This window comes from Elgaria multicarinata, chromosome 5, assembly GCF_023053635.1.
Source record: "Elgaria multicarinata webbii isolate HBS135686 ecotype San Diego chromosome 5, rElgMul1.1.pri, whole genome shotgun sequence".
Lineage (NCBI taxonomy): Eukaryota > Metazoa > Chordata > Lepidosauria > Squamata > Anguidae > Elgaria > Elgaria multicarinata.
In genome coordinates, this window is record NC_086175.1 from 59,667,843 (window position 1) to 59,688,895 (window position 21,053).

At 42.1% G+C, this 21,053-nt stretch overlaps 1 protein-coding gene across 1 annotated transcript in view; it reads left to right on the plus strand.

Moving 5' to 3' along the window:
* Nucleotides 1–21,053, plus strand: part of PTCHD1 (patched domain containing 1) — a 67,772-nt gene that overhangs the window by 21,389 nt on the left and 25,330 nt on the right. The window contains exon 2 of the mRNA XM_063127536.1: nucleotides 14,481–15,141. Within this exon, the coding sequence (XP_062983606.1) occupies nucleotides 14,481–15,141 (661 nt within the window). The remainder of the gene's footprint in view (nucleotides 1–14,480; nucleotides 15,142–21,053) is intronic.

A 21,053-nucleotide genomic window follows, 5' to 3' on the forward strand; every position in this document is an offset into this window, starting at 1 on the left:
TTTCTGCTTGGTTTTATTCTGGTTGTACTTTTGTATTGGTGTTTTTTTGTCATAATTTTAAGCTTTCATATCATAGAATCATAGAATAGCAGAGTTGGAAGGGGCCTACAAGGCCATCGAGTCCAACCCCCTGCTCAGTGCAGGAATCCACCCTAAAGCATCCCTGACAGATGGTTGTCCAGCTGCCTCTTGAATGCCTCTAGTGTGGGAGAGGAAACAACCTCCCTAGGTAACTGATTCCATTCTCGTACTGCTCTAACAGTCAGGAAGCTTTTCCTGATGTCCATCTGGAATCTGGCTTCCTTTAATTTGAGCCCGTTATTCCGTGTCCTGCACTCTGGGAGGATCGAGAAGAGATCCTGGCCCTCCTCTGTGTGACAACCTTTTAAGTATTTGAAGAGTGCTATCATGTCTCCCCTCCATCTTCTCTTCTCCAGGCTAAACATGCCCAGTTCTTTCAGTCTCTCTTCATAGGGCTTTGTTTCCAGAACCCTGATCATCCTCATTGCCCTCCTCTGAACACGCTCCAGCTTGTCTGCGTCCTTCTTGAATTGTGGAGCCCAGAACTGGACAAAATACTCTAGATGAGGCCTAACCCAGGCCGAATAGAGAGGAACCAGTACCTCACGTGATTTGAAAGCTATACTTCTATTAATGCAGCCCAAAATAGCATTTGCCTTTTTTGCAGCCATATCGCACTGTTGGCTCATATTCAGCTTGTGATCTACATCAATTCCAAGATCCTTCTCATTTGTAGTATTGCTCAGCCAAATATCCCCCATCTTGTAACTGTGCATTTGGTTTCTATTTCCTAAATGTAGAACTTGGTATTTATCCCTATTAAATTTCATTCTGCTGTTTTCAGCCCAGCACTCCAGCCTATCAAGATCACTTTGAAGTTTGTTTCTGTCTTCCAGGGTATTAGCTATCCCACCCAATTTTGTGTCATCTGCAAATTTGATCAGCATTCTCTGAACCTCCTCGTCCAAATCATTAATAAAAATGTTGAAGAGCACTGGGCCCAGGACTGAGCCCTGCGGTACCCCACTCGTTGCCTCTCCCCAGTTTGAGAAGTTTCCATTGATAAGTACTCTTTGAGTCCGATTCTGTAGCCAACTGTGAATCCACCTAATAGTTGTTCCATCTAGCCCACTTTTAGCTAGTTTGTTAATCAGAATATCATGGGGCACTTTGTCAAAAGCTTTGCTGAAGTCAAGATATATGATGTCCACAGCATTCCCACAGTCCACAAGGGAGGTTACCCGATCAAAAAATGAGATCAAATTAGTCTGACAGGATTTGTTCCTGACGAATCCATGTTGGCTTCTGGTGATCACCACATTGATTTCAAGGTGTTTACAGATTGAATTCTTTATAATCTGCTCCAGAATTTTCCCAGGGATGGATGTCAAACTGACTGGTCTGTAGTTCCCAGGTTCCTCCTTTTTGCCCTTTTTGAAGATAGGGACGTTAGCCCTCCTCCAGTCGTCCGGCACCTCACCCGTCTTCCATGATTTTGCAAAGATAATAGAAAAAGGTTCTGAGAGTTCTTCCGCTAGCTCCTTCATTACTCTAGGATGCAGTTCATCGGGCCCTGGAGATTTCATATTACGTATATTTTTTGCTGTACTTATGGTTTAATTTTTTGTGAATCACTCAGAGAGCTTCAGTTACTGGGCGGTATAGAAATGAAATAAATAAAGTGTGAACCCAATGACAGAAGTTGGCTAAACATGTCTACTCAGAAGTAATTCACATTGTCTTCAATTGCTCTTACTCTGCCCAGAGCAGAGAGAGAGCTGGGGAGTTGGGAACTGCTTTGCCTTTTGTTTTAAATCTCCACTTATCCACTGCAGCAGACATGTACATAGGGCGTAGGGAGTTGAGAATTGCTTTGCCTTTTGCTTTTGTGTCTACTCAGAAGTAAATCACATTATCTTCAATTGCTCTTATTCAGCACTGGAGAGAGAGAGAAGGATGACGTTCCATTCTACTTGTGGGTCTCTGCCTACACAACCCCTAACTAATGCTGTTTGCTCCATGAAAGTGGGTTATTTTTTAATGTATATATTGCTCTACTGGCTAGATGTGCCATGGGAAGAGCAAATCCGAAGTCATGAAAATCCGGTTTTAAATGGAATCACCTCAGAAAGTGTATCTGTGTAGATGGGGCCAGAGATAGGCTGGTATTGAAGCCAACTCTGAGTGCAGGGATAAAGGGATGGAAGACCAGTGCTCTTCACACCTGAGCAATGACCCACCCAACAAGAAAAGATCAGTTTCATAGCTTGGGAGTGCTTCTGGATCCTATGCTGGCTCTGGATTGTCAGATGACAGCAATGGTGAGGCGCACACTTGCACAATTATGTTTAGTACTCCAGCTGAGATTGTTCCTGAATAAGTCTCATCTGGCAACAATTGCCCATGCCTTGGTTATATCTTGGTTAGAGTTTTGCAATGGGTTTTACGTGGGGCTTCCCTTGAAAAGCGTTTGGAAACTTCAGTTGGTGCAAAATGCAGAAACTAGGCTGCTAGTCAGTACACTGTTTTGTGATCACATCACTCCAGTATCGGAAGATCTAACCTGGTTGCCGATTGTTTTCCAGGCTCAGTTCAAAACCAATTTAAGTCCTGGCTATCTCAGTATGAACCTGCTCAGTTACCAGATCAGCAGGAGAGGCCCTTTTGAAGACACCAGCCTGGTTCAGGCAATACGCTAAACCAGTGGTTCCCAAAGTGGGCGGTACTGCCCCCTTGGGGGCGGTGGGATTGCATAGGAGGCATTAAGAGGCAAGGGGGCAGCAGAGGGGAGCTCAAGGTGGTCTTTTCTGAGAAGCGCCTCTCCAGAAGGTCTTAAAACCCAGGGACATTTTTATGGGAGAAGGTAGTTTGGTCCCAAGCCATATAGGAGAAGAATCCACATATGTATTAATACCATTTTAGAAGAGTCCTTTTAATGGTGAATTGAAATGTTTCAAAAGCACCAAAACGCTAATGAAGAGACATATCCTGCTTGGTGTGCCCTGCCACGCCGGCTGCAAAACAGAGGCGTTCGCTCTCTTTTCACTCCCTCCCTTGGCAAGCCTGCGGCGGGTGCTTCAGGATTTTGAATAAATATTCAATTAATTGTTACTGTTTTGAATTTTATTGTTATTATCTTCCTTAGTGGGTCGTTGAAAACCACTATTCTGAATAATGATTTTTATAGTGTAGGGTAGGGGGCACTGGGCATGAGTTTGTGGAAGGAACCAAAGGGGCGGTTACCTGAAAAAGTTTGGGAACCACTGTGCTAAACCATGTTGCTTAAGCACAAAATGGTTAAAGGAATGCTTGTTGTCTGAACAAGGCCATTATCTTTTGCAAAAAGGGCTTTCACCTGCATTGCTTCCTCACTCTGGCAGGCACTGGTCCCCACTCTCTGCATTCAGGAAAGAGGTCAAGAAATATTTTTAACTTTGCTTTTAAATTTGTTATTATGATTTTTAACTTTGCTTTTAGATTTTCACTGTATTTTTATCTGATTGTTTAATGTTTTGTTCTGTTTTATTTTATTTGGGGTTTTTTTTTTTTTTTGTAAATCACCATGAATGGCTTCAGAAAGTCGGTAGAGAAATACCACAAATAAATAAGCTGGCAGACTCAAATCCTGCAATAATCTGTCAGGTTGTGAAGAGCCACTCAGCTGGTCGTATGTGGCAAGTGATAATATCCAGATAATGGGAAAGGGAAATTATTATAAATAAAGGGAGGGAGGGAGGGAGGGAGGGAGGGAGGGAGGGAGGGTGTGTGCATGTGTGTGTGCGCGCATATGACTAGTAAGATCTCTCTATGCCACAAGAGAATAATAGAATTGTGTGTGAGCAAATGGATAATCTGTTTGGTGAAGTAGCTAGCAACGTTTCTGAGTTATCTGCAGGTCTGGCATCTGTTGATACCTAACCGGGGCCCTTAATTTTTTTTTTCTTTGCCCAGCACTCTGTGCAGTGCCAGGCTGCTCGTCCTACCCACTTTTTAAAATTCCCCATAATGCCTCCAGCCTAGCATCTTTCTGGGGCTTTGTGGGATATTAAAAGGATGGCTAGACTCAGCAGCCCAGCCAAATTAGCCTACCAGAGCCCACTGACAGGAGAGTCTGATTTGCAAGACTGGGCTAGAGGACTTCCCCTGACTACCTCAGAGCATAAGAGTGAGGAAATGGGGGCAGAGGTCTTACCCTAAAGCCAATTGCCCAGGGGGAGAGCAGGTGTTAGTGCCATGCTTAGAGAATTCTACCAGTGCCTCTTATTATTATTATTATTATTATTATTATTATTATTATTATTCAGCTGGGGACTCTGTGTTAGAAAGGTTTATTTATTTATTTGAGAAGATTATTAAAATGTTCATATTCTCAGCAAGGCTGCATGGTAAAGGCTTGTAAAAATTATGTATTTTCCCCTCCCAAATCTATGTAAATCTTTGTCAGTTAATTATCCTGGAGTGCACTTGCAATCACTATTGCCTATTAGAGTCACCACTTTTGCAGATGAAAGATAAATTAGAAGAAATGGGATGTTCTTTTTTTTTTTAATAGGGACAAATGTTTGGTGCAAATTATCTGAGCTGCGGTGAGTTTTCATGGCCTTGTTTCTGTAACAAGGGCTGAAATTTTTGTCTATCACCAGGCCTGGGCAAACCACTTTTTTTTACCCACATATTTCTACGTCTGAAGCCATGTTTTCTTTTGTTAGCACTCGCACACTGAAACCAGACATGCAGATAGAGACCCTAACTTACCGCATGCCAAACAACACAAAGCGTTACTTATTTTCAACTATCTTATCCTACTTTCCCCCTGAAATCCTCTGCAGTATGAACAGCATTCTATACCTGCATGCTGTTGTTATTATTATGCCTTTCTATATTTTCTTACAAATGGGAACAATAATTTTTGTCTCTTATGTTATATTGAGAAAACAGAAACTACTTTTGTGGGATTTTAAAAGAAGCCCAATTAAACTAGTTCAATAGGAAAACTTCCTACGTATAATCTCTGCCACAGGAGACACCCTGAATTTAATTATTATTTATTTATATAATATACTGCTCCACTTCTAAACAGATTCTGGAGCAGTGAACAATAAAAGATAAAAGGAATAAAAGATCATATTTAAAAATATAATTCCAATGAAACCACGGCTGATCAATTGAGAAAGTCTGGTTGAAATAAAGATGACTTAAGCAGATGCCAAAATTAACACCATGTTCATGCCATTCTGTAAACCACAACAACTGTCCCCACTCCCCGGCCCTCCAGCCTATGTTGGTGCTGCACTGAGTACCCAGACAAACAGAGCAGGGTCAGTTCAACCCCACCCAAGCCTCAGTATTACATGCCACATCAGCCTTATCATTCACTATTAAATCATGAACATGTGTACAATCTTATTGCGATCAAACTGATGTTAAATACATTTTAATAGAGATATGGATGTAATTATAGAAGGACAGCATCCCATAAAACTTTAGCAGAGAAGGAACTAACTAACATTCGTCTCACTACATTTGGGCAGATAGCCATGCATTAGTGTGTACTTTTCTTTGTTCAGAATTTTAGCACAGGGTTTCTATATGTAAGGTACCCTCCTGTTTAATTTACTGACATGCATGTGATCTTTTCCTTCAAAGAGTAGAGACAGTATCTCTAATTCTGCTTCCGCCCGTGCCCAAACATTTCGTCCAAAATTGTGTCACTAAGATGAAACCCTGCTCTGCTGATTATTTCACATAATGATTACCTAGCCCTCTGTTACTATCAGTTGAGCCATATTTCCAGATGAAACCTATGACTGAAAATTAAAAAAAAAAAAGACTTCTACTTGCATTTGAATTCCTGGAACTGCCTGCCAACATTATTATCTCTCTGAATACATGTTTATGCCTATCTAAAATTACAGGACAGATACCTCAGAAAGGCCTATTTTTAAAGTTTATTAAAAATGCGCTCTAAAGCGACATCCAATTAACAAAGCAAAGAAATGACGGAAATAGTGGTTAGTAACTAGATTGGCCAATGGGCTAAAATAATTTTTAAAAAAGAGGTCAGGAAGAGTTTCTCTCTCCTTGTTATTAACTTGCTGCTACTTCCGCTCATAATCTGCTGAGGGGTTTTTTGATTTTGTTTTTAAAAGCCTCCAATCAATTTGCTGCCTTTCCTAGGTCACTGACAAGGCAATGTAGCTCTAATGTTTTTGGCAGCTCATCCCTTCTTCTGATGCTACCAAGGACCACTGGGGCTAAACATCTACTTTTGTTCACTAAAAGGCTGGAACATAGGAAGTTGTCTTCTACTGAGTCAGACCATGGGTCCACCTAGCCTAGTATTGTCAATACTGACTGGCAGCAGCTCTCCAGAGTTTCAGACAGGATGCTTTCCTAGCCCTAACTTGGAGATGGCCCATTCTGCCATGCCCGGCAAAGCCTGGGCATGGGGAGGGATTTGTGGGTGGGGCAGGGAAGAGACCTGGCTATCCTGCATTGGCAGGATTTCGCGCCACTAGGGCTGGGAGGGGTTTTAGCCCTTTAAAAGTACGCGTCTCACCCCTCCAAGCCCTCTTGCTTCTGCCACCTTGAGCCTGGGGGCATGGGTTGGGGGTGACAAGGGAAGGTCTCCCTACCCCACGTAGGGGATGGACAGCAGGGCGGCGAAACGGAGCGCCACCCGCTGGGCCTGGAAACCTCGCCCCTTCACTTAGGAAGGCCTGACACTGGCCTGGCTGGATGCCCGATGGGAACCCCCCCTTTGCAGATCTTGAATAAATGTGGCCCAGTTTAATTCCAGCACTTGTGTCGTCTCTTATTTCTTGCATCCGTCCCACAAGCCAGGGATCAAACAGCAAACTTTCTGCATGCCTGGGCTCTACCACTCTAACCCTTGTGAGTGACAGGCCAACTGCTGAATTACTAGATTTGACCCGTGGGCTTCCAGATGTCCACCATAAGATTTTTCTTCACAAAAATAGAAGAGGTTTGTCATGTCAGTGGTAGCTATTGCCTCACACACACTTTTTTTTTTTAATATGAACTATTCTTTTACTTGGTTTGCTCCCTAAACAATTTGGGGAGGGGGGAAAGTCTAATATACATTTAAGGGGGAAATTTGGGGACAGGGAGAAAAGTGTGACACCCTGGTAATGTTGTTCAAGCCTCACTGCTGCAGAGCTTTAGTGGGAATGCAGTGTTCTTCCATCTAAAATTATTTATACTGAGCAAGCTCCTAAATTATGAGCAATGACTAAGCAATGTCAGCCACTCATTTTTGCATCTCAGTTACGAAGTCCTCGTGCAGATTATATTATCATCCATTTAATCTGCCCTTTCCAATCTTTTTTTTTTTAAAAAAAACCACAATATTTTTTTGTTGACAACAATTATTTGGAATAATAAAACGTCTCGATCAAGCCAAGCTGCTCCACTGCACCATTTTCAAATCCTGCATTCACATTTAACAATTCTGTGTTGATTAAGTGTACCCTAATGCTGCCCCAATTAAGCATCTTTCACTGTCATTAAACTAAAAAGTTTCCTGGGGAATTCTTTTAATATACTGTGTCCAAATGAATTAGCATGTACTGTAGTAATTCACGTTTATAGCACCTTTCATGTTTTATATCAGACAAAGAAGAAGGCATTGAAATAAATTCCTTGAAAAATGAATTATTGGGACTGAAATAATGAGCAAAAATTGAATGCAGTTTTGCTGCTGTTCACAATGGGAAGGACTTGGGGGGGGGGGCAGAAATAGCCCTCCAGGTCTCAAATCTACTGGGCTTTGCTAATCATAATGAGTCAGCAGGTGTTGGCAACAGTTAGCAATAGGGGTTCTCCTGCAAACACTTTCAGAAAGCAGAGTAGCAATTACTAGTATTGCGATGTACCCATTTTTTTTACCTGTACAATTTGAGAATTGAAGATTTATGTTCAGTCCAGATCATCCAGCTGCTGAAAATCTGAAGATGCTTCGCAAAGGGAGCAAATAGACTAGGACAGTATCTTCTCCTCTCTACCTAGTCCTTGGTGCTGTCCAGTGGTTTTAGACTGCAATTCCCATTGGCTCCAGCCAGCACGTGGGAGTTGTAGTCCAAAACATCTGGAGGGCACTGGATTGCCCACCCCTGCCAGCTGTCACTTGTCTCCCCCCACCCCCGGCAGGATTCATGCTTGCCCAGTTCAGCATTGCTCAGGAACCCAGCAGAACAAAGAAGGAGAGATAACTAGGGGAGACAGAAACCAATTGGTTAGGGCAGCGTTTTCCATTCTCTCCCCTTGTCATTTGGTACATGCAGGAGCAGAGCTCTGTGATCAAAAAGAGAAAGATAAACCAGGTCAACAAAAGCCCTGGATGAGTCAAATGATAGCAGAGGAGAACAGCCCAAAGTAATCCAAACTCCCTCCCATGACCATGTTTGCCTCTCCAAGAGCCCCGAAGGACTGGGCACAAAGTCCATCTGGTCCAGCATTCTGTTTGCCACAGTGGCCAGCCAATTATCTCTGGAAACTGAAAAGCAGTCATTTCCTGTGTCTGCCTCCAGCATGGTGTTCAGACTGAGATATATACGGCCTTTGGACTTAGAGGTGCCATTTAGCTGTCATAGCTGGTCTCGCTCTGGTAAGACCTATCATTTATGAAGGATTTTAATTCTTATCAAAAGGCATCTCAGAGTCTGTCCATTTAGTACATGCAAAAGCAAGGAATAAAATCATTGACCATCACTTCTGCTGGGGAAAAGCAGCTTCAGGAAAGGGGTGATTTTCAGTGGAGAAGCCGAGCGGGGAAAAGTTAACTCTTTCTCCACTGGCTGCTTTTCTGCTACAGTTCCTCCCCTCAAACGCCTTTTTTGTCCTACAGGGAGAAAAGGCTAATGAGTGGGATGTCTGGGCTGTAGAAGACTGTCAGCTGGAAGGAGATGTTCTGTTACACTAGCATTGGGCAAAGCTTTCTCTTAGCAGCTACCACACGAACACTTAAGATCAACACACAAGGTATCAGACTTTCTACCAGGCAATCATTCTATAACCTCATCCATACATTTCAAGTGGCATGCAAACATTTGTTTATTTTTATACGTAATGTTTGTGTATCTGTACTCTGCCTTTTCATCCTGTTCAAGACAGCTTTTCGGAAAAGCAATACAATAAAATAATGCACATCTAAAATGGCTCAACACATATACACACACAGTACAATAGCAATAAAGTAACTTACATTGCAGTCATGTACAGATTTCTTTGAAAGAAAATCATGTTGTGTTGAGGGGTTCTTACTATTATTAGTGTTTAGAATTATAGCCTGCAATTCTAGCATACATAGAATATGTACACTTGAACTTAGGGCTCCATCACACCAACGTTTTATCACACTCTCGTCATGCCTGGTTTGCGGTTTTGCAGCATGGCACTCAGATGATGGCGTGCCTGTCCTGCAGACACCCCACCTCTTCCCCTCTCTTTTTCGTGTATTGCTAGAGCGGGGAAAGTCTGAATTATTTCCCCCAAATGGAATTAAAGTGCCCTTTAGCCCCCCGTGTAATCCCATTGTCTCACTATTTTCTTTGTTGGGGGAGTGTGCTTTGAAGGGAGAGCTTGCTGACCCCACCCCCATGTCGAACGAATGGGCTTCTGCTGAGCCGATCTAACATACAGTTGCTGCTCCAACCCCATCCTCCTTGCCTGCAGCTCCCTTATTCTTAAAGATAAAGAGATGAATCTTTGGACCATGAGAGCTCTTAAGTAGGGCTTTAAGCATGCCAGATTTGAATCAGATCAGTTCATCCCTTGATTTTTTAGGAATTTTTAATTCTCTCCCCCCCCCCCAACATTTCTTCCCATTAACACACACACACACACACACCTCTGATTTTGCGCAGGAGTGGTTTAAAGCAGAATCGGGGTGGGGGGTGCTCAATGGAGCTCGTTTATCGCCTGGACTTGATTCCCTTACTCAAGAGTAAATCCCATTGATTTCAATTGCATTTACATCCAAGTCATACTAAAATCTGATGCATGCTTACCTCTGAGTAAACCCCATTGAACAGAGAGAGACGTACTTCTGAGTAAACACATATAGAACTGACTTTTAATAGTGTGGTCACTCAGAAGCTTTTTTTAAAAAGTCTAAAACAGAAAACTGGAAATAAGTGCTCTGCAACCCTATGCTTACTTCTGTGGTCTTACTTCTGCGGTAGCATCTGAAACCAGAAAAGTGTGCAAGGAGAATATTCCTATGCAATATGGCCATTCTTGCTGACCAGGAAAAGCCAAACTTATCTTATTCAGACAGGTCCCTCCTTCAAGAGAGTGTAATTACGTTTGTATAATGCAGTAAGGTCAGCTGAGATATAAGCCCCCAGGTGTTTACAGGGCTTATTAGGCCAGCTAAATGGGAATGTGTTCTTCAACTCCAGAGGGAGTAAGGTTATATTTATAATTTCTGAATTTTGTAGATTAGCTTTGTACCCTAAGGTAAAACTAAACTATACAACTTCTTTGTGATCTCAAGTTAAACGTGTAAAATTTCCAGAAATTTCGAAGCCATGAAAAACTAGTTTGTGAGGAGGGAGACTGTTACAACTGCAAATTTGGACAGAAATTGGAAATACTAATTTGTCAAATCTAAGCTTGCATTATCACTTTGAGAAGATATAATTATTAAGTACTAGCTGATATACCCAGTGTTGCTCAGGTCCGTGAATAATTTTTATAACATTTATTTGATATATAATACATTTCTATGCAACTTTTTCATCTTTAGGTTGTTGTTTTTGTTTGGTTGAGTTAGTAGATTGTTTTGTTAGAATAAATGGAAAATTGTGTTAATAAGAACTGTATTTTAAATTAGAGCCTCGTGATAAACCACATTTTTTGTTTTACCTGAAATGCCTACACCTCTCATCATGCCTTGGCCGGAGCAGCTGTCTAAACTTCAAAAACGATCAGGACACACGACACCCTTTCTACCAGCTAAAAAAGATGCAAACCTGAAGATATGTTTTCAAAATATACCCGGCATTGCCCAGATATCTGAATAACATATAGGGAAGCGGATCCACCACCTTATGGTGCTGGTGACATTATCAAACAATTAAGTAATGCACAGGGCACGCAACTACTAAACTTGTAATAATATACAATACTGGAGTGAGAGAATATTTTTTATCTTTTATCACAGAAGAAATAAGCAGTTTTCACAATGTTATATATAAGTAGAAAAGATAGAGGGACACATTCCTTAACTCCACACTAAAACTCACTTTGAAGTCCCGGCCAGAACTGTAAAGCCTCAAGTAGGGCTGTGCTCCACTCCGATTCAGATTGCGAATCCGGAGCGGAGTGACCCAATCCGCCTCCGCCAAAAGTGGATCAAAATTGGGTCGGGGGAGCTGCAGATTGAGGCAAAGCAGTTCGCCTCCATCTGGAGCACCGAACACAGGTAAGGGGGGAGGGGGCTCACCTGGTGGTGGCTCAGACCGTGTAGCGACGGCAGCAGAGCCAGGTAAGGGGACAGGGGGCTTACCTGTGTCTGTCACAGTCCGTTGCAGGCTTCAACTGAGGCCCAGCCTGCGTCGGACCATGACGGAGGCAGGTAAGTGGGGGGGGCAGCGGAGCCAGGTAGGGGGGGGCTTATTAGGCCCCCATTTTGACCCCCCCTTCCCCACTTACCTGCCTCCGCCGTCCACCACGTAGGCAAGTAAGTAGGGGGGGCAAAATCTCGATCCACCCCTCTGGATCTCGCTCCACAGAGCGGTTCTGGGGGTCCGTGCACAGCCCTAGCCTCAAGACGTGGTGGATTTCTCATTACAGCTGGTCATGACCATGAGTCATAGTTTGGTGGCAAGAGAAGACTCTTGGGAGCTCCACCCAAGGCATGCTGGGAGTTGTAGGCATAAGCCCCTTTTTTTTATTAAATTCTTTAAAAATACTTAAAACCCCAAAATTCATGTTTTTAGATTTTTTTTCTGATCCATGTACATGAAGTCCTCTCTGGGTGAACAACATTAAGACAGTACCATATGTGGAAGTGGGTAAGCATTTAGGGACATATGTGACATTATTTCCACTTTATAGGTAGAGATTACTTCGCACATACAATTGTACTGTTTGGTCTATTTGTGAAATTTGAAAGTATAAATGCTTTATTAGTTTTATTCAAACAATAATTACAAATATATCTTAGAGATATACTACTAGCAAGCTGCTGTATCCAAAAATACCTAGGGATATCTTATTTTTTAAGCTGCTAACCACAAACAAAATTAGCCAAATGAAATCCACAGTGCATCCTTTAAATAATAAATCATATAACCTCAAAAATACTACTCTTTAAAAATTTCTTTCTCTAAACTGAGCCAGTCTCTAAAAGACCAGTTTAGATTTTGAACTTTAAAAAAATCCATGGACTTCAGAGAGCAGAAGGTCTGTACCTTTAGAAACAAGAATCTCTACTATTTCACATTTCAGCTTGTTTCTTGGTTTGGTAGATCTGTATATTTTGAAACCAAAATCAGTTTCTTCTGCATGCTGTCATGTTGAACTTAGATGGATGCTCTATTCTTCCATTCAGATGTCCATTGGCTACATAAACTATTGACCTTGGCCTGTGGGTTCTTGCACTCTCCACTTCTTTCCTTCAAAGCGCTCCAACTTTCAGGCCTCCAACCTTTCTTGACTCCTATTTTATTTTAAAGGTTTGTATCCCACCTCTCCCAAGGTCAAGGCAGCTTCCAACAAAATGAACAGCAGCACCAGAAATACCAGTAGCAGCAAAGCAATTTGAAATGACGGTCTCGTAAATCATAAGTAGCTGAAAACAGTGCACTATGTCATAAGAGTACTTCATAATCAGAAACATCCTCTCAGCTGTCATAGGTCCTTTTGTAGAGATCGGTCCCACATCTTCATCACATCTTCCCTTGATGTTGAGTAGAAAAAGCACATTGTGATCAGGATGGTTCTGTGAACAGAAAGTTCCATCATCTCCTATAGCAGGGATAGGCAACCTGGTTTCCCACTCCAAGTGTTTGGACTACAACTCTCATAATCTGTGGCCATTGTCCACGATGGCTATGATTTATGGGAGTTGCAGTCCAAAATTCCTAAAGGCACCATTTGCCTTCCCCCTGTTCTACAACTTCAAAAGAGTGCTTCCAACAACAGGAGTGTAGAAACTCCAGTCCAGAGTCCAAATCATTCCCTTACCCCATTTCCCAGGCCTCAATTAAATTCTGGCCCTCCTGGAACCTCAATCCAGCCCTCTCAGGTTCTCCAGATGGCCGTACCCTCTTCCCCAGCCCCACCAATTGTTTTGTAGTTTCCCAGTTTTGGTGCCTTTCTTCCCATTCTAAAAAGTTGAAATGCCTCTCCTAGGGCATTTCCTAAGTTACTGGCAGTGAGAACTTGAAACTAAAATATGCTGGCAATTTGGGTCCTGCTCCTTTTGCTTTTGGCCCTGCCTCCCCCCCCCCCTTGTCTTTGGCCCTGCCCACCACTGGAATTGGCTCCCAAAAGCTTCTCCAAAATGGCATTCAGCCCTCAGGCCAAAATAGGTTCTTCACTCCTCCTCTAACAGGCCAAAGGTTGCTTAGTAGTAAGTCTACCATTTTAGAATCATTATAGTAATGCAACCACGCTAAAAGACATAGAGAAAGGACCTGTTTTGTTTTTATAAACTGATCAGATGAAAAGATTCTTTATCTGCTTATTACAAAGTTGCTGATATATGCTTCTTCTATTACTTTTCATTTTGCTTGTAGTAGATGGATAATTTGTAAACTGAAGCACAGTTGCTTATTTGAGTATGTGAGAGAAAAACAGCAACTGACTGAGACAGCTGGGTTCATACAACACACCATCCCACCATAGGTTATTGTGTTGTCTGAACGCAGCACTTTTTCTGCAGAGTGGCCTGTTAATAATGCAGTGCGGTTTATTTTTCTCAAACAAGACACTTTGAGAACCCATGGCTTGTTGTTGGGTTGTTCAGGGTGGTTAACAATCCACACCTAGGGGTTAATGAGTAGCTATGCAGAAAACATGATGCATTCAGACAACATGACAATCCAGAGTTCAACAACAACCCATACTAGGTGGGTTAGTGTGTTGTGTGAACCCAGACTATTTCTGTATGCCAGAAACTAATTGGGGTATGGGAAATGGAGTTCACAATACTTTAATGTATATTTTCCATTTTCAATGGGTACTTATGATTACTACTGCAGTTATTAAAACTTGGTTAGATATTGTTGGTTGTTTTTATGCTCTTCTTGGTTTTAATTTTTGTAAACCGCCCAGAGAGCGTCAGCTATTGGGCGGTATAAAAATGTAATAAATAAATAAATAGATAAGGAGAAACAAACTGTGTTGATAAACCTACTGCTCCTGTACTGCTTGCTACAATGCAAGATTATCAGACGATAAATAATGCGTGATTTTTCTCTCCCTTATAGTTGCACTCTGCTGTGACCAGGATCCAAGTACGAAGACCTGGTTTCAATTACACCTTTGCCCATATCTGCATCCTAAATAACGATAAGTCTTGCATAGTGGATGACATTGTGCACGTCCTGAAGGAACTGAAGGCGTCTCGCTTGTCTAATCAAACTAATTTTTCTATCACGTATCCAATCACACACTTAAAGGATGGCAGGGCAGTGTACAATGGACATCAGCTTGGCGGTGTCACCGTGCACAGCAAGGACCGGGTGAAGTCTGCCGAAGCCATTCAGCTTACCTACTACCTGCAGGCAATCAACTCCCTGAATGACATGGTGGCAGAAAAGTGGGAATCCAACTTTTGCGACACTGTTGAACTTTTCCAGAAATCCAACCAGAATGTCACGATGTACCCCTTCACTTCATCATCTCTTCAAGAAGACTTCCAGAAGACAAGTAGGGTGTCAGAACGTTACCTGACCACGAGCCTGGCCCTGGTGCTCACCTTGGCCATGCTCTGCTGTTCCATGCAAGACTGTGTCCGCAGCAAACCCTGGCTTGGCCTCCTTGGGTTGTTAACTGTGAGTCTGGCCTCTCTCACTGCAGCTGGAATCATCAATCTGACTGGTGGGAAATACAATTCCACCTTCCTCGGAATCCCGTTCATCGTCCTAGGTAACAATCTCTTATTCTGTTATTGCTGTGAGTCTGTCTGAAATATCTCCTTTGTCTGAAGTATGTCACAGACCCAAAGCTGCCAGGATGAAGGCAAAGGAGTGAGCATTGTGAAGGCTTAGGCCATTTGGTAAAGCCAAAACTTGTTTAAGCGTTAATAATCATTCAGAATTTAGGGGTCTGACATGCTTGCTTTGGACCAATAAATCATCAGAACGGCTCTCACTCAGCCATTTCTACTTTCTGTCATACTGCATGCTGAATGTCAGTCCACATGATTCAGATACACTTAGGCCAGATCTACACCAGCAGGATATAGCACTATGAAAGTGGTATGAAAGCAGTATATAAGAGACAGGAGCCTCACCAAGCAGGATATAGCACTATGAATGTGGTATGTGTCATGGGCCCCAGTAGTTGTCAGTGCACTTCAATACCACTGTAAAGCAGTACTGTGTCTCCTGCCTCTTATATACTGCTTTCATACCACTTTCACAGTTCTATATCCTGCTTGGTGTAGATCTGGCCATAGAATCACTATTGTTCGTATCAGGGGTTGGGAACCTCAGGCCTGCAGGCCAAATATAGCCCTCCTTGGGTCCCAGTCCAACCCTTCAGGGTTCCCCAAAGACTACACCCCCTTCCCCTTTCCCCCAAGCATCCGTTGTTACTTGGTGTCCTGGCTTTTGCTCATTTCCCCCATTCTAAAAGGCTGAAATGAAAGGTATCCTAAGTTACTGGCAGTAAGAACATTGAGGTAAAATATGCTGGTATTTTCACCTCATTCCTTTCGCCCCGCCCAACACTTCAAAGCTTTCTCTAAGAACTTTTCCGAAATTGAATTTGGCCCAGGGGCTGAAAGAGCTTCCCCATCCCTGTTTTATACTTTACACGGAATGGAACCTAAGTTGTTCCATAGCATAGTTTTGTCCACAGTTACATTAAAAGTAGAGATTAGCACAGGGAGTTATGCAAGAGAAAGTCATGGAGGAAAATCAACTGCATACTTCTCTGTAGAAAATGTGACCCGCTTTGGTACTTCTTAGCTTTATAACCAAATCCTGTACAACTCCTTTTACTGAAATGTGAGGTATCAGTTCCCTTGGTGAATAAGAGCAGTAGCATGGATTTATTTTTCATTTACATAGTACACACAACATACTATCCTTAAACTCTGTACTGAGTACATATTGCTTTTTATCACCGGCATTTATTTTATTCAGAATGCATCTAGGGAGCAATAACAAGTTGTCCTGGTTTGATTTTCAGTTGATAATCATGGATTTACTTTGTGCATGACATAACAGAAGGATGCTCTGTTGAACTGGAGATGTTTGCTTTCAGGCAAAAAAAAAGATGAAAGCACATACATACCTCGGCTTTTGCAAACTAATTCTACTCTGAAGGACTGACTGTGGGACTATTTTTATGCCTCACTGGAGATCTTCATGGGGTGGGGTGGCGGGGGGATAATATCAATTATTTTCTGATTTAGACAGTATAAAGTACCATGACATATTGGGTAGGCTGACCATATGAAAAGGAGGACCGGGCTCTTGTATCTTTAACAGTTGCATAGAAAAGGGAATTTCAGCAGGTGTCATTTGTATATAAGGAGAACCTGATGAAATTCTGTCTTCATCACAACAGTTAAAGCTGCAGGCGCTATACTAGAGAGACCAGATTTAAAAGAGGGCAGGGCACCTGCAGCTTTAAATGTTGTGATGAGGAGGAAATTTCACCAGGTTCTCCATATATACAAATGACACCTGCTGAAATTTTCTTTTCAATACAACTGTTAAAGATACAGGAGCCCTGTCCTCCTTTTCATATGGTCACCCTAATATTGGGGATGAAAGCCATTAAAACATGTTGGGAGAAAATTGGGCATGGTTCAAAGGGGTGCTCCTCTGCATCTGCAAACACATCTGGTTTAACAGTGGTAGAAATATTTTCATTAATGAAATAATTCTCTGGATTGAGTTTTCTGTAATAACCATACCAACTGGAGAAATAAAAGTGTTCCGCTATCTAGCATTAAGGTAAACTGTGCCACTAATTCTGCCCAGATTATTACTTTATTATTTGTTGTTTCATTTCTATACTTCCCATTAGCCAAAGCTCTCTGGGCAGTTCCCAGAAATTACACACCACAATACAAGATAATAAAATCTCTAACTTGCAAAATTTAAAATAATTTAAACAGTTAAAACAGTTATAATAAGGGGTTTTATCCTGTGATTGAGATTGGTTACTTACAGAAGTTTGCAGGTCCTTCACATGATGTCATCAACCACCAGCACCTCTCTCGCATTTTCTGAGCATTTCCGCAGCTTAATTTGAAACGTAAATAATGAGCTAACAAAAAGATCCACTTTCAGTCAGTCTGAATTTGTACATGAAAAGAGGACGTGGTGCTATATAACAATAGTGTCATAAGTAGCTGTATAATGAAATATACAAATCTTGTAGATGAACGGAGTGGAGGGAGAGGGGGGAAGGGAAGCTCATGTAAAGGGCTGATCTTAATCCTGCAAAGGATCCAGAAGCAGAAGCCCTGTTAAAACTGTGGGATAAAAGGCCTCAGTGTGGAGAAGCCCTACTGGAGCTGACAATAGTGCCCCATCATATGCCATCAAATGCTGCAGCCTGCAAGTAGAGGACAGTCTTAACCTGGCACTGAAAAGATAACAATGTTGGTTCTAAGCAGAACTCAGTGGGGAGAGCATTCCATAATCAGCAGGCCACTACTGAGAAGGCCCTCTCCCTTGTTGCCACCTTCCAAGTCACCCTTTGAGGAAGCACTCAGGGAAAGGCCTCTGGCATTGATCATAACGTCTTGGTAGGTTCATGTCAGGAAAAGCAAATTATGTTGACTTCCTTGGGTGTTGGAGAGGAGGACAATAGTTATTCTAAGTAGGGTGTTGAAAAGAAACAACTGAAAGGTATTTTGAAATACAGAGTTTGTAAGAACAGATTTCAAGACAGGGAGGTTATTTGGATTAGATGACCTCAAATTATGAGATGACCTCAAATGAAGTTCCCCAAATTATATTTTTAGAAACCCCATGGTTTCGTTTTGCCTTCTTTCATAAATGCTGTGGGGGTGGGAGCAGAGAAGACAATGCAGACTTCAGACCATTGATACCTGCTTGTTGACAATTTTGCTCTTTTGTCAATTGCCCAGTGCACTGATTTGATAGAGGCTTCACAGCTGAAATTTAATTTACCGCGCTTCTTTATGTTTCAGCATAAGTGAGCTCATATTGCTTCAGCACATCTTGTAGCTGTATAATACATCTCTCGGGTGGGTTTCTTGATTTTAAAAAAATACATTCAGATTGAATATTAAACCTGCTAAGATGTGTGCATAATATGCATGCTCCCCTCTTGTGTTTTAAACTAAAAAGCCATTTTAAAATAATCTTTCACAGCAACCATTTGTGGACACCAGATGCTTAGCAGAAAGTAAGGAAGTTAAAATCGGAGGGAGAGATGACTTCATGCCATTTCCAAGTTACGTCTCCCAAATATAAGATAAATACCATGAAGTCTAAAGGCAACATACTGCAGGGATTTGCTGTCAAGAGGCTAGTTGTTTCTGCCATTCCCATAAATTTGTCTGTGGATAATGTGACAATGCTTTGAACAAAACTAAGTAGATTGTGCAAAATATATCGGCCTTCCCAATCTATGTCAGAAAAAGGAAAGCATTCACCAAAGAAATTAAATCCACAAGTCTGCCCGTAGATGATGTAGCACGGAGTAATTTTTGAATCATACCTGGATTTAGGGATCAAGACACCTGTCGCCCAAGGAGAACTTTTCACATTTTTAATTGACTGCCCGTGAATATACAGTGATCCTCACTTTTGTATAGGTTAGAATTAACTCTGCCATGTCTTGCAATGCTGAGCTTCCCATTGTTTGACAGCAGGTACGCGCACATTTTTGTTCCCTCCAGGAATGAGTTTCAAGCAAGCAATTTAACTCTAAATAATTGTCAGAACAAAATTGCCCAGTTCATTTGAATCCTTCCAATGGTTTGCATGGCTTAATAAAAACTGACAAAAGCTAGACTGCAGAGTGAAGGACCAGTGCATAGAAGGCTTCTAAAGAATCTTTAATGAGAATTAGTTCAGCCTGGGAGATGGCTTTATCTCTCTACCAAAACGTAACATTCAGTACTAGTATCAAGAAATTACATATTAACTAGAGACAACAGGCCTGGCTGTTTTATTTTAAATCAATATGAAACCTGCAACCCTCCTGACCCCATCAGAAGCGACTGTAAAACAGACCTCTGTTTATACTCATCACTCACTTGCCTTCCCACACAGCAACACAGCCCCTGGCCTACTCATTCCCTTCTGGGCTTGTGCAAGGTTTTCCCTTGGCCAACCTAGCTTTTTACTTCCTGCACAATATTTTCCAAATATGGTATGTGTGACTTTGAGGTTAGAATAGACTTCTTCTCTAGAAGCACTCTTAACATTGAATCAACTTGTAAGTGGGGAGCAAGACTGTAGTGACTTGCAGTGGGAACATCTGCAGTAAGGAAGCCTTCGCACGTAAAACTGTAGACGCAAAAATAACCATGTCCTCTGGAACCCTGCACAATCGAGGTTTCAGATTGGGTAGTCTTCAAAGGCTGCCTCACTGAAGATGGCTGTGGCAAATGCATAGACATCAGGGTGGGGCAAGCAGACATGCACAATGTTAGGGGTGGGGCTAGCCAGCATAACCCCACTCCTCAATCACGTGTTGATTCAAAGTATGAGTGTTTCTAGTGAAGGGAGCTAATGTTTGTCCCCGCCCCCAAAATAACAATAATTGGACTTACAGGCATCATGCAGGGGGGGAAATCTGCTATCTTTGGATAGATGAACATTGGGGTCTACAATGATTGACGGGTTAATTCTTCCTTGTGAATGGGTCAATTCATCTTGTTACTGTAGGCTCTGTGCTACATAGCATAGCGTTGCAGGGGTTCCTTATGGTCTTTATTTTCATAGATTGTGCCTTGGATCTGGTTCAGATGTTACGCTCCTTTATTCGCATCCTCCATTCAAAACCAAACTTTTTTTTAACAAAACTGGGTATGGAGAGAAAGATGCAGAACAGTGGGATGGGCAGTTGGACATAGTCACAAAGGGAGGGGGGTAACACTTGCTATAATAAAAGGAACTTGCAGTAATAAAAGAAAGGAATATATGGTTCATTGCAACTTATTGTGGCTTGTTAGAATCCTGTGTTTAGCATCTTCTGCGATGCTATTCATCCCATGGGGAGAATTATGGCATTATGCCTTCATACAAAGTCAATTCATATCAGGAATAGCCCATCAGCATTCTTGCATGTACACCTGTGTTGTATATTTAGACCCCTTCTATAGGGAAGGTTCCCTGCATTCAGAATAGATCTGCAAACCAGCCCTTCGCTCTCTGCTTCCAGAATGCAAGACTATTGTTTATATACAGGATATATCATAACCCTTATAGTGATATTTGGTCAACTAGTTGCTGTGGCATAATGATTGCTAATCATATTAACTCCCAGGTTTAATCCCTGGCATCTCCGGTGAAAAGATGAGACCTTGCTTAGACAACGAGCTCCATCCAATGAGCATTTTATTGCACGCTCGTTACTGGGCACTCACGGATTTTTTGCAGGTCTCTCCCATGATGTCGTCTGCCTCCCGTGCACCTTCCACCCCTTCTGGCCTTCCTTGCATGACAAAAAATCTCTCCACAAAGTTTGATATATTTTAATCCCGGAAGTTGCTGCTCTCTCCTGCTGTGTGTTGGAGAAGCAGCGCCATTAGACCAGTGGGCTCAATGGGCCTCGTGCTCGTTGTTTACTTCCTCTTTTGAAAGAGGAAGTAACTGAGCAACAAAAACATGGGCAGAGAA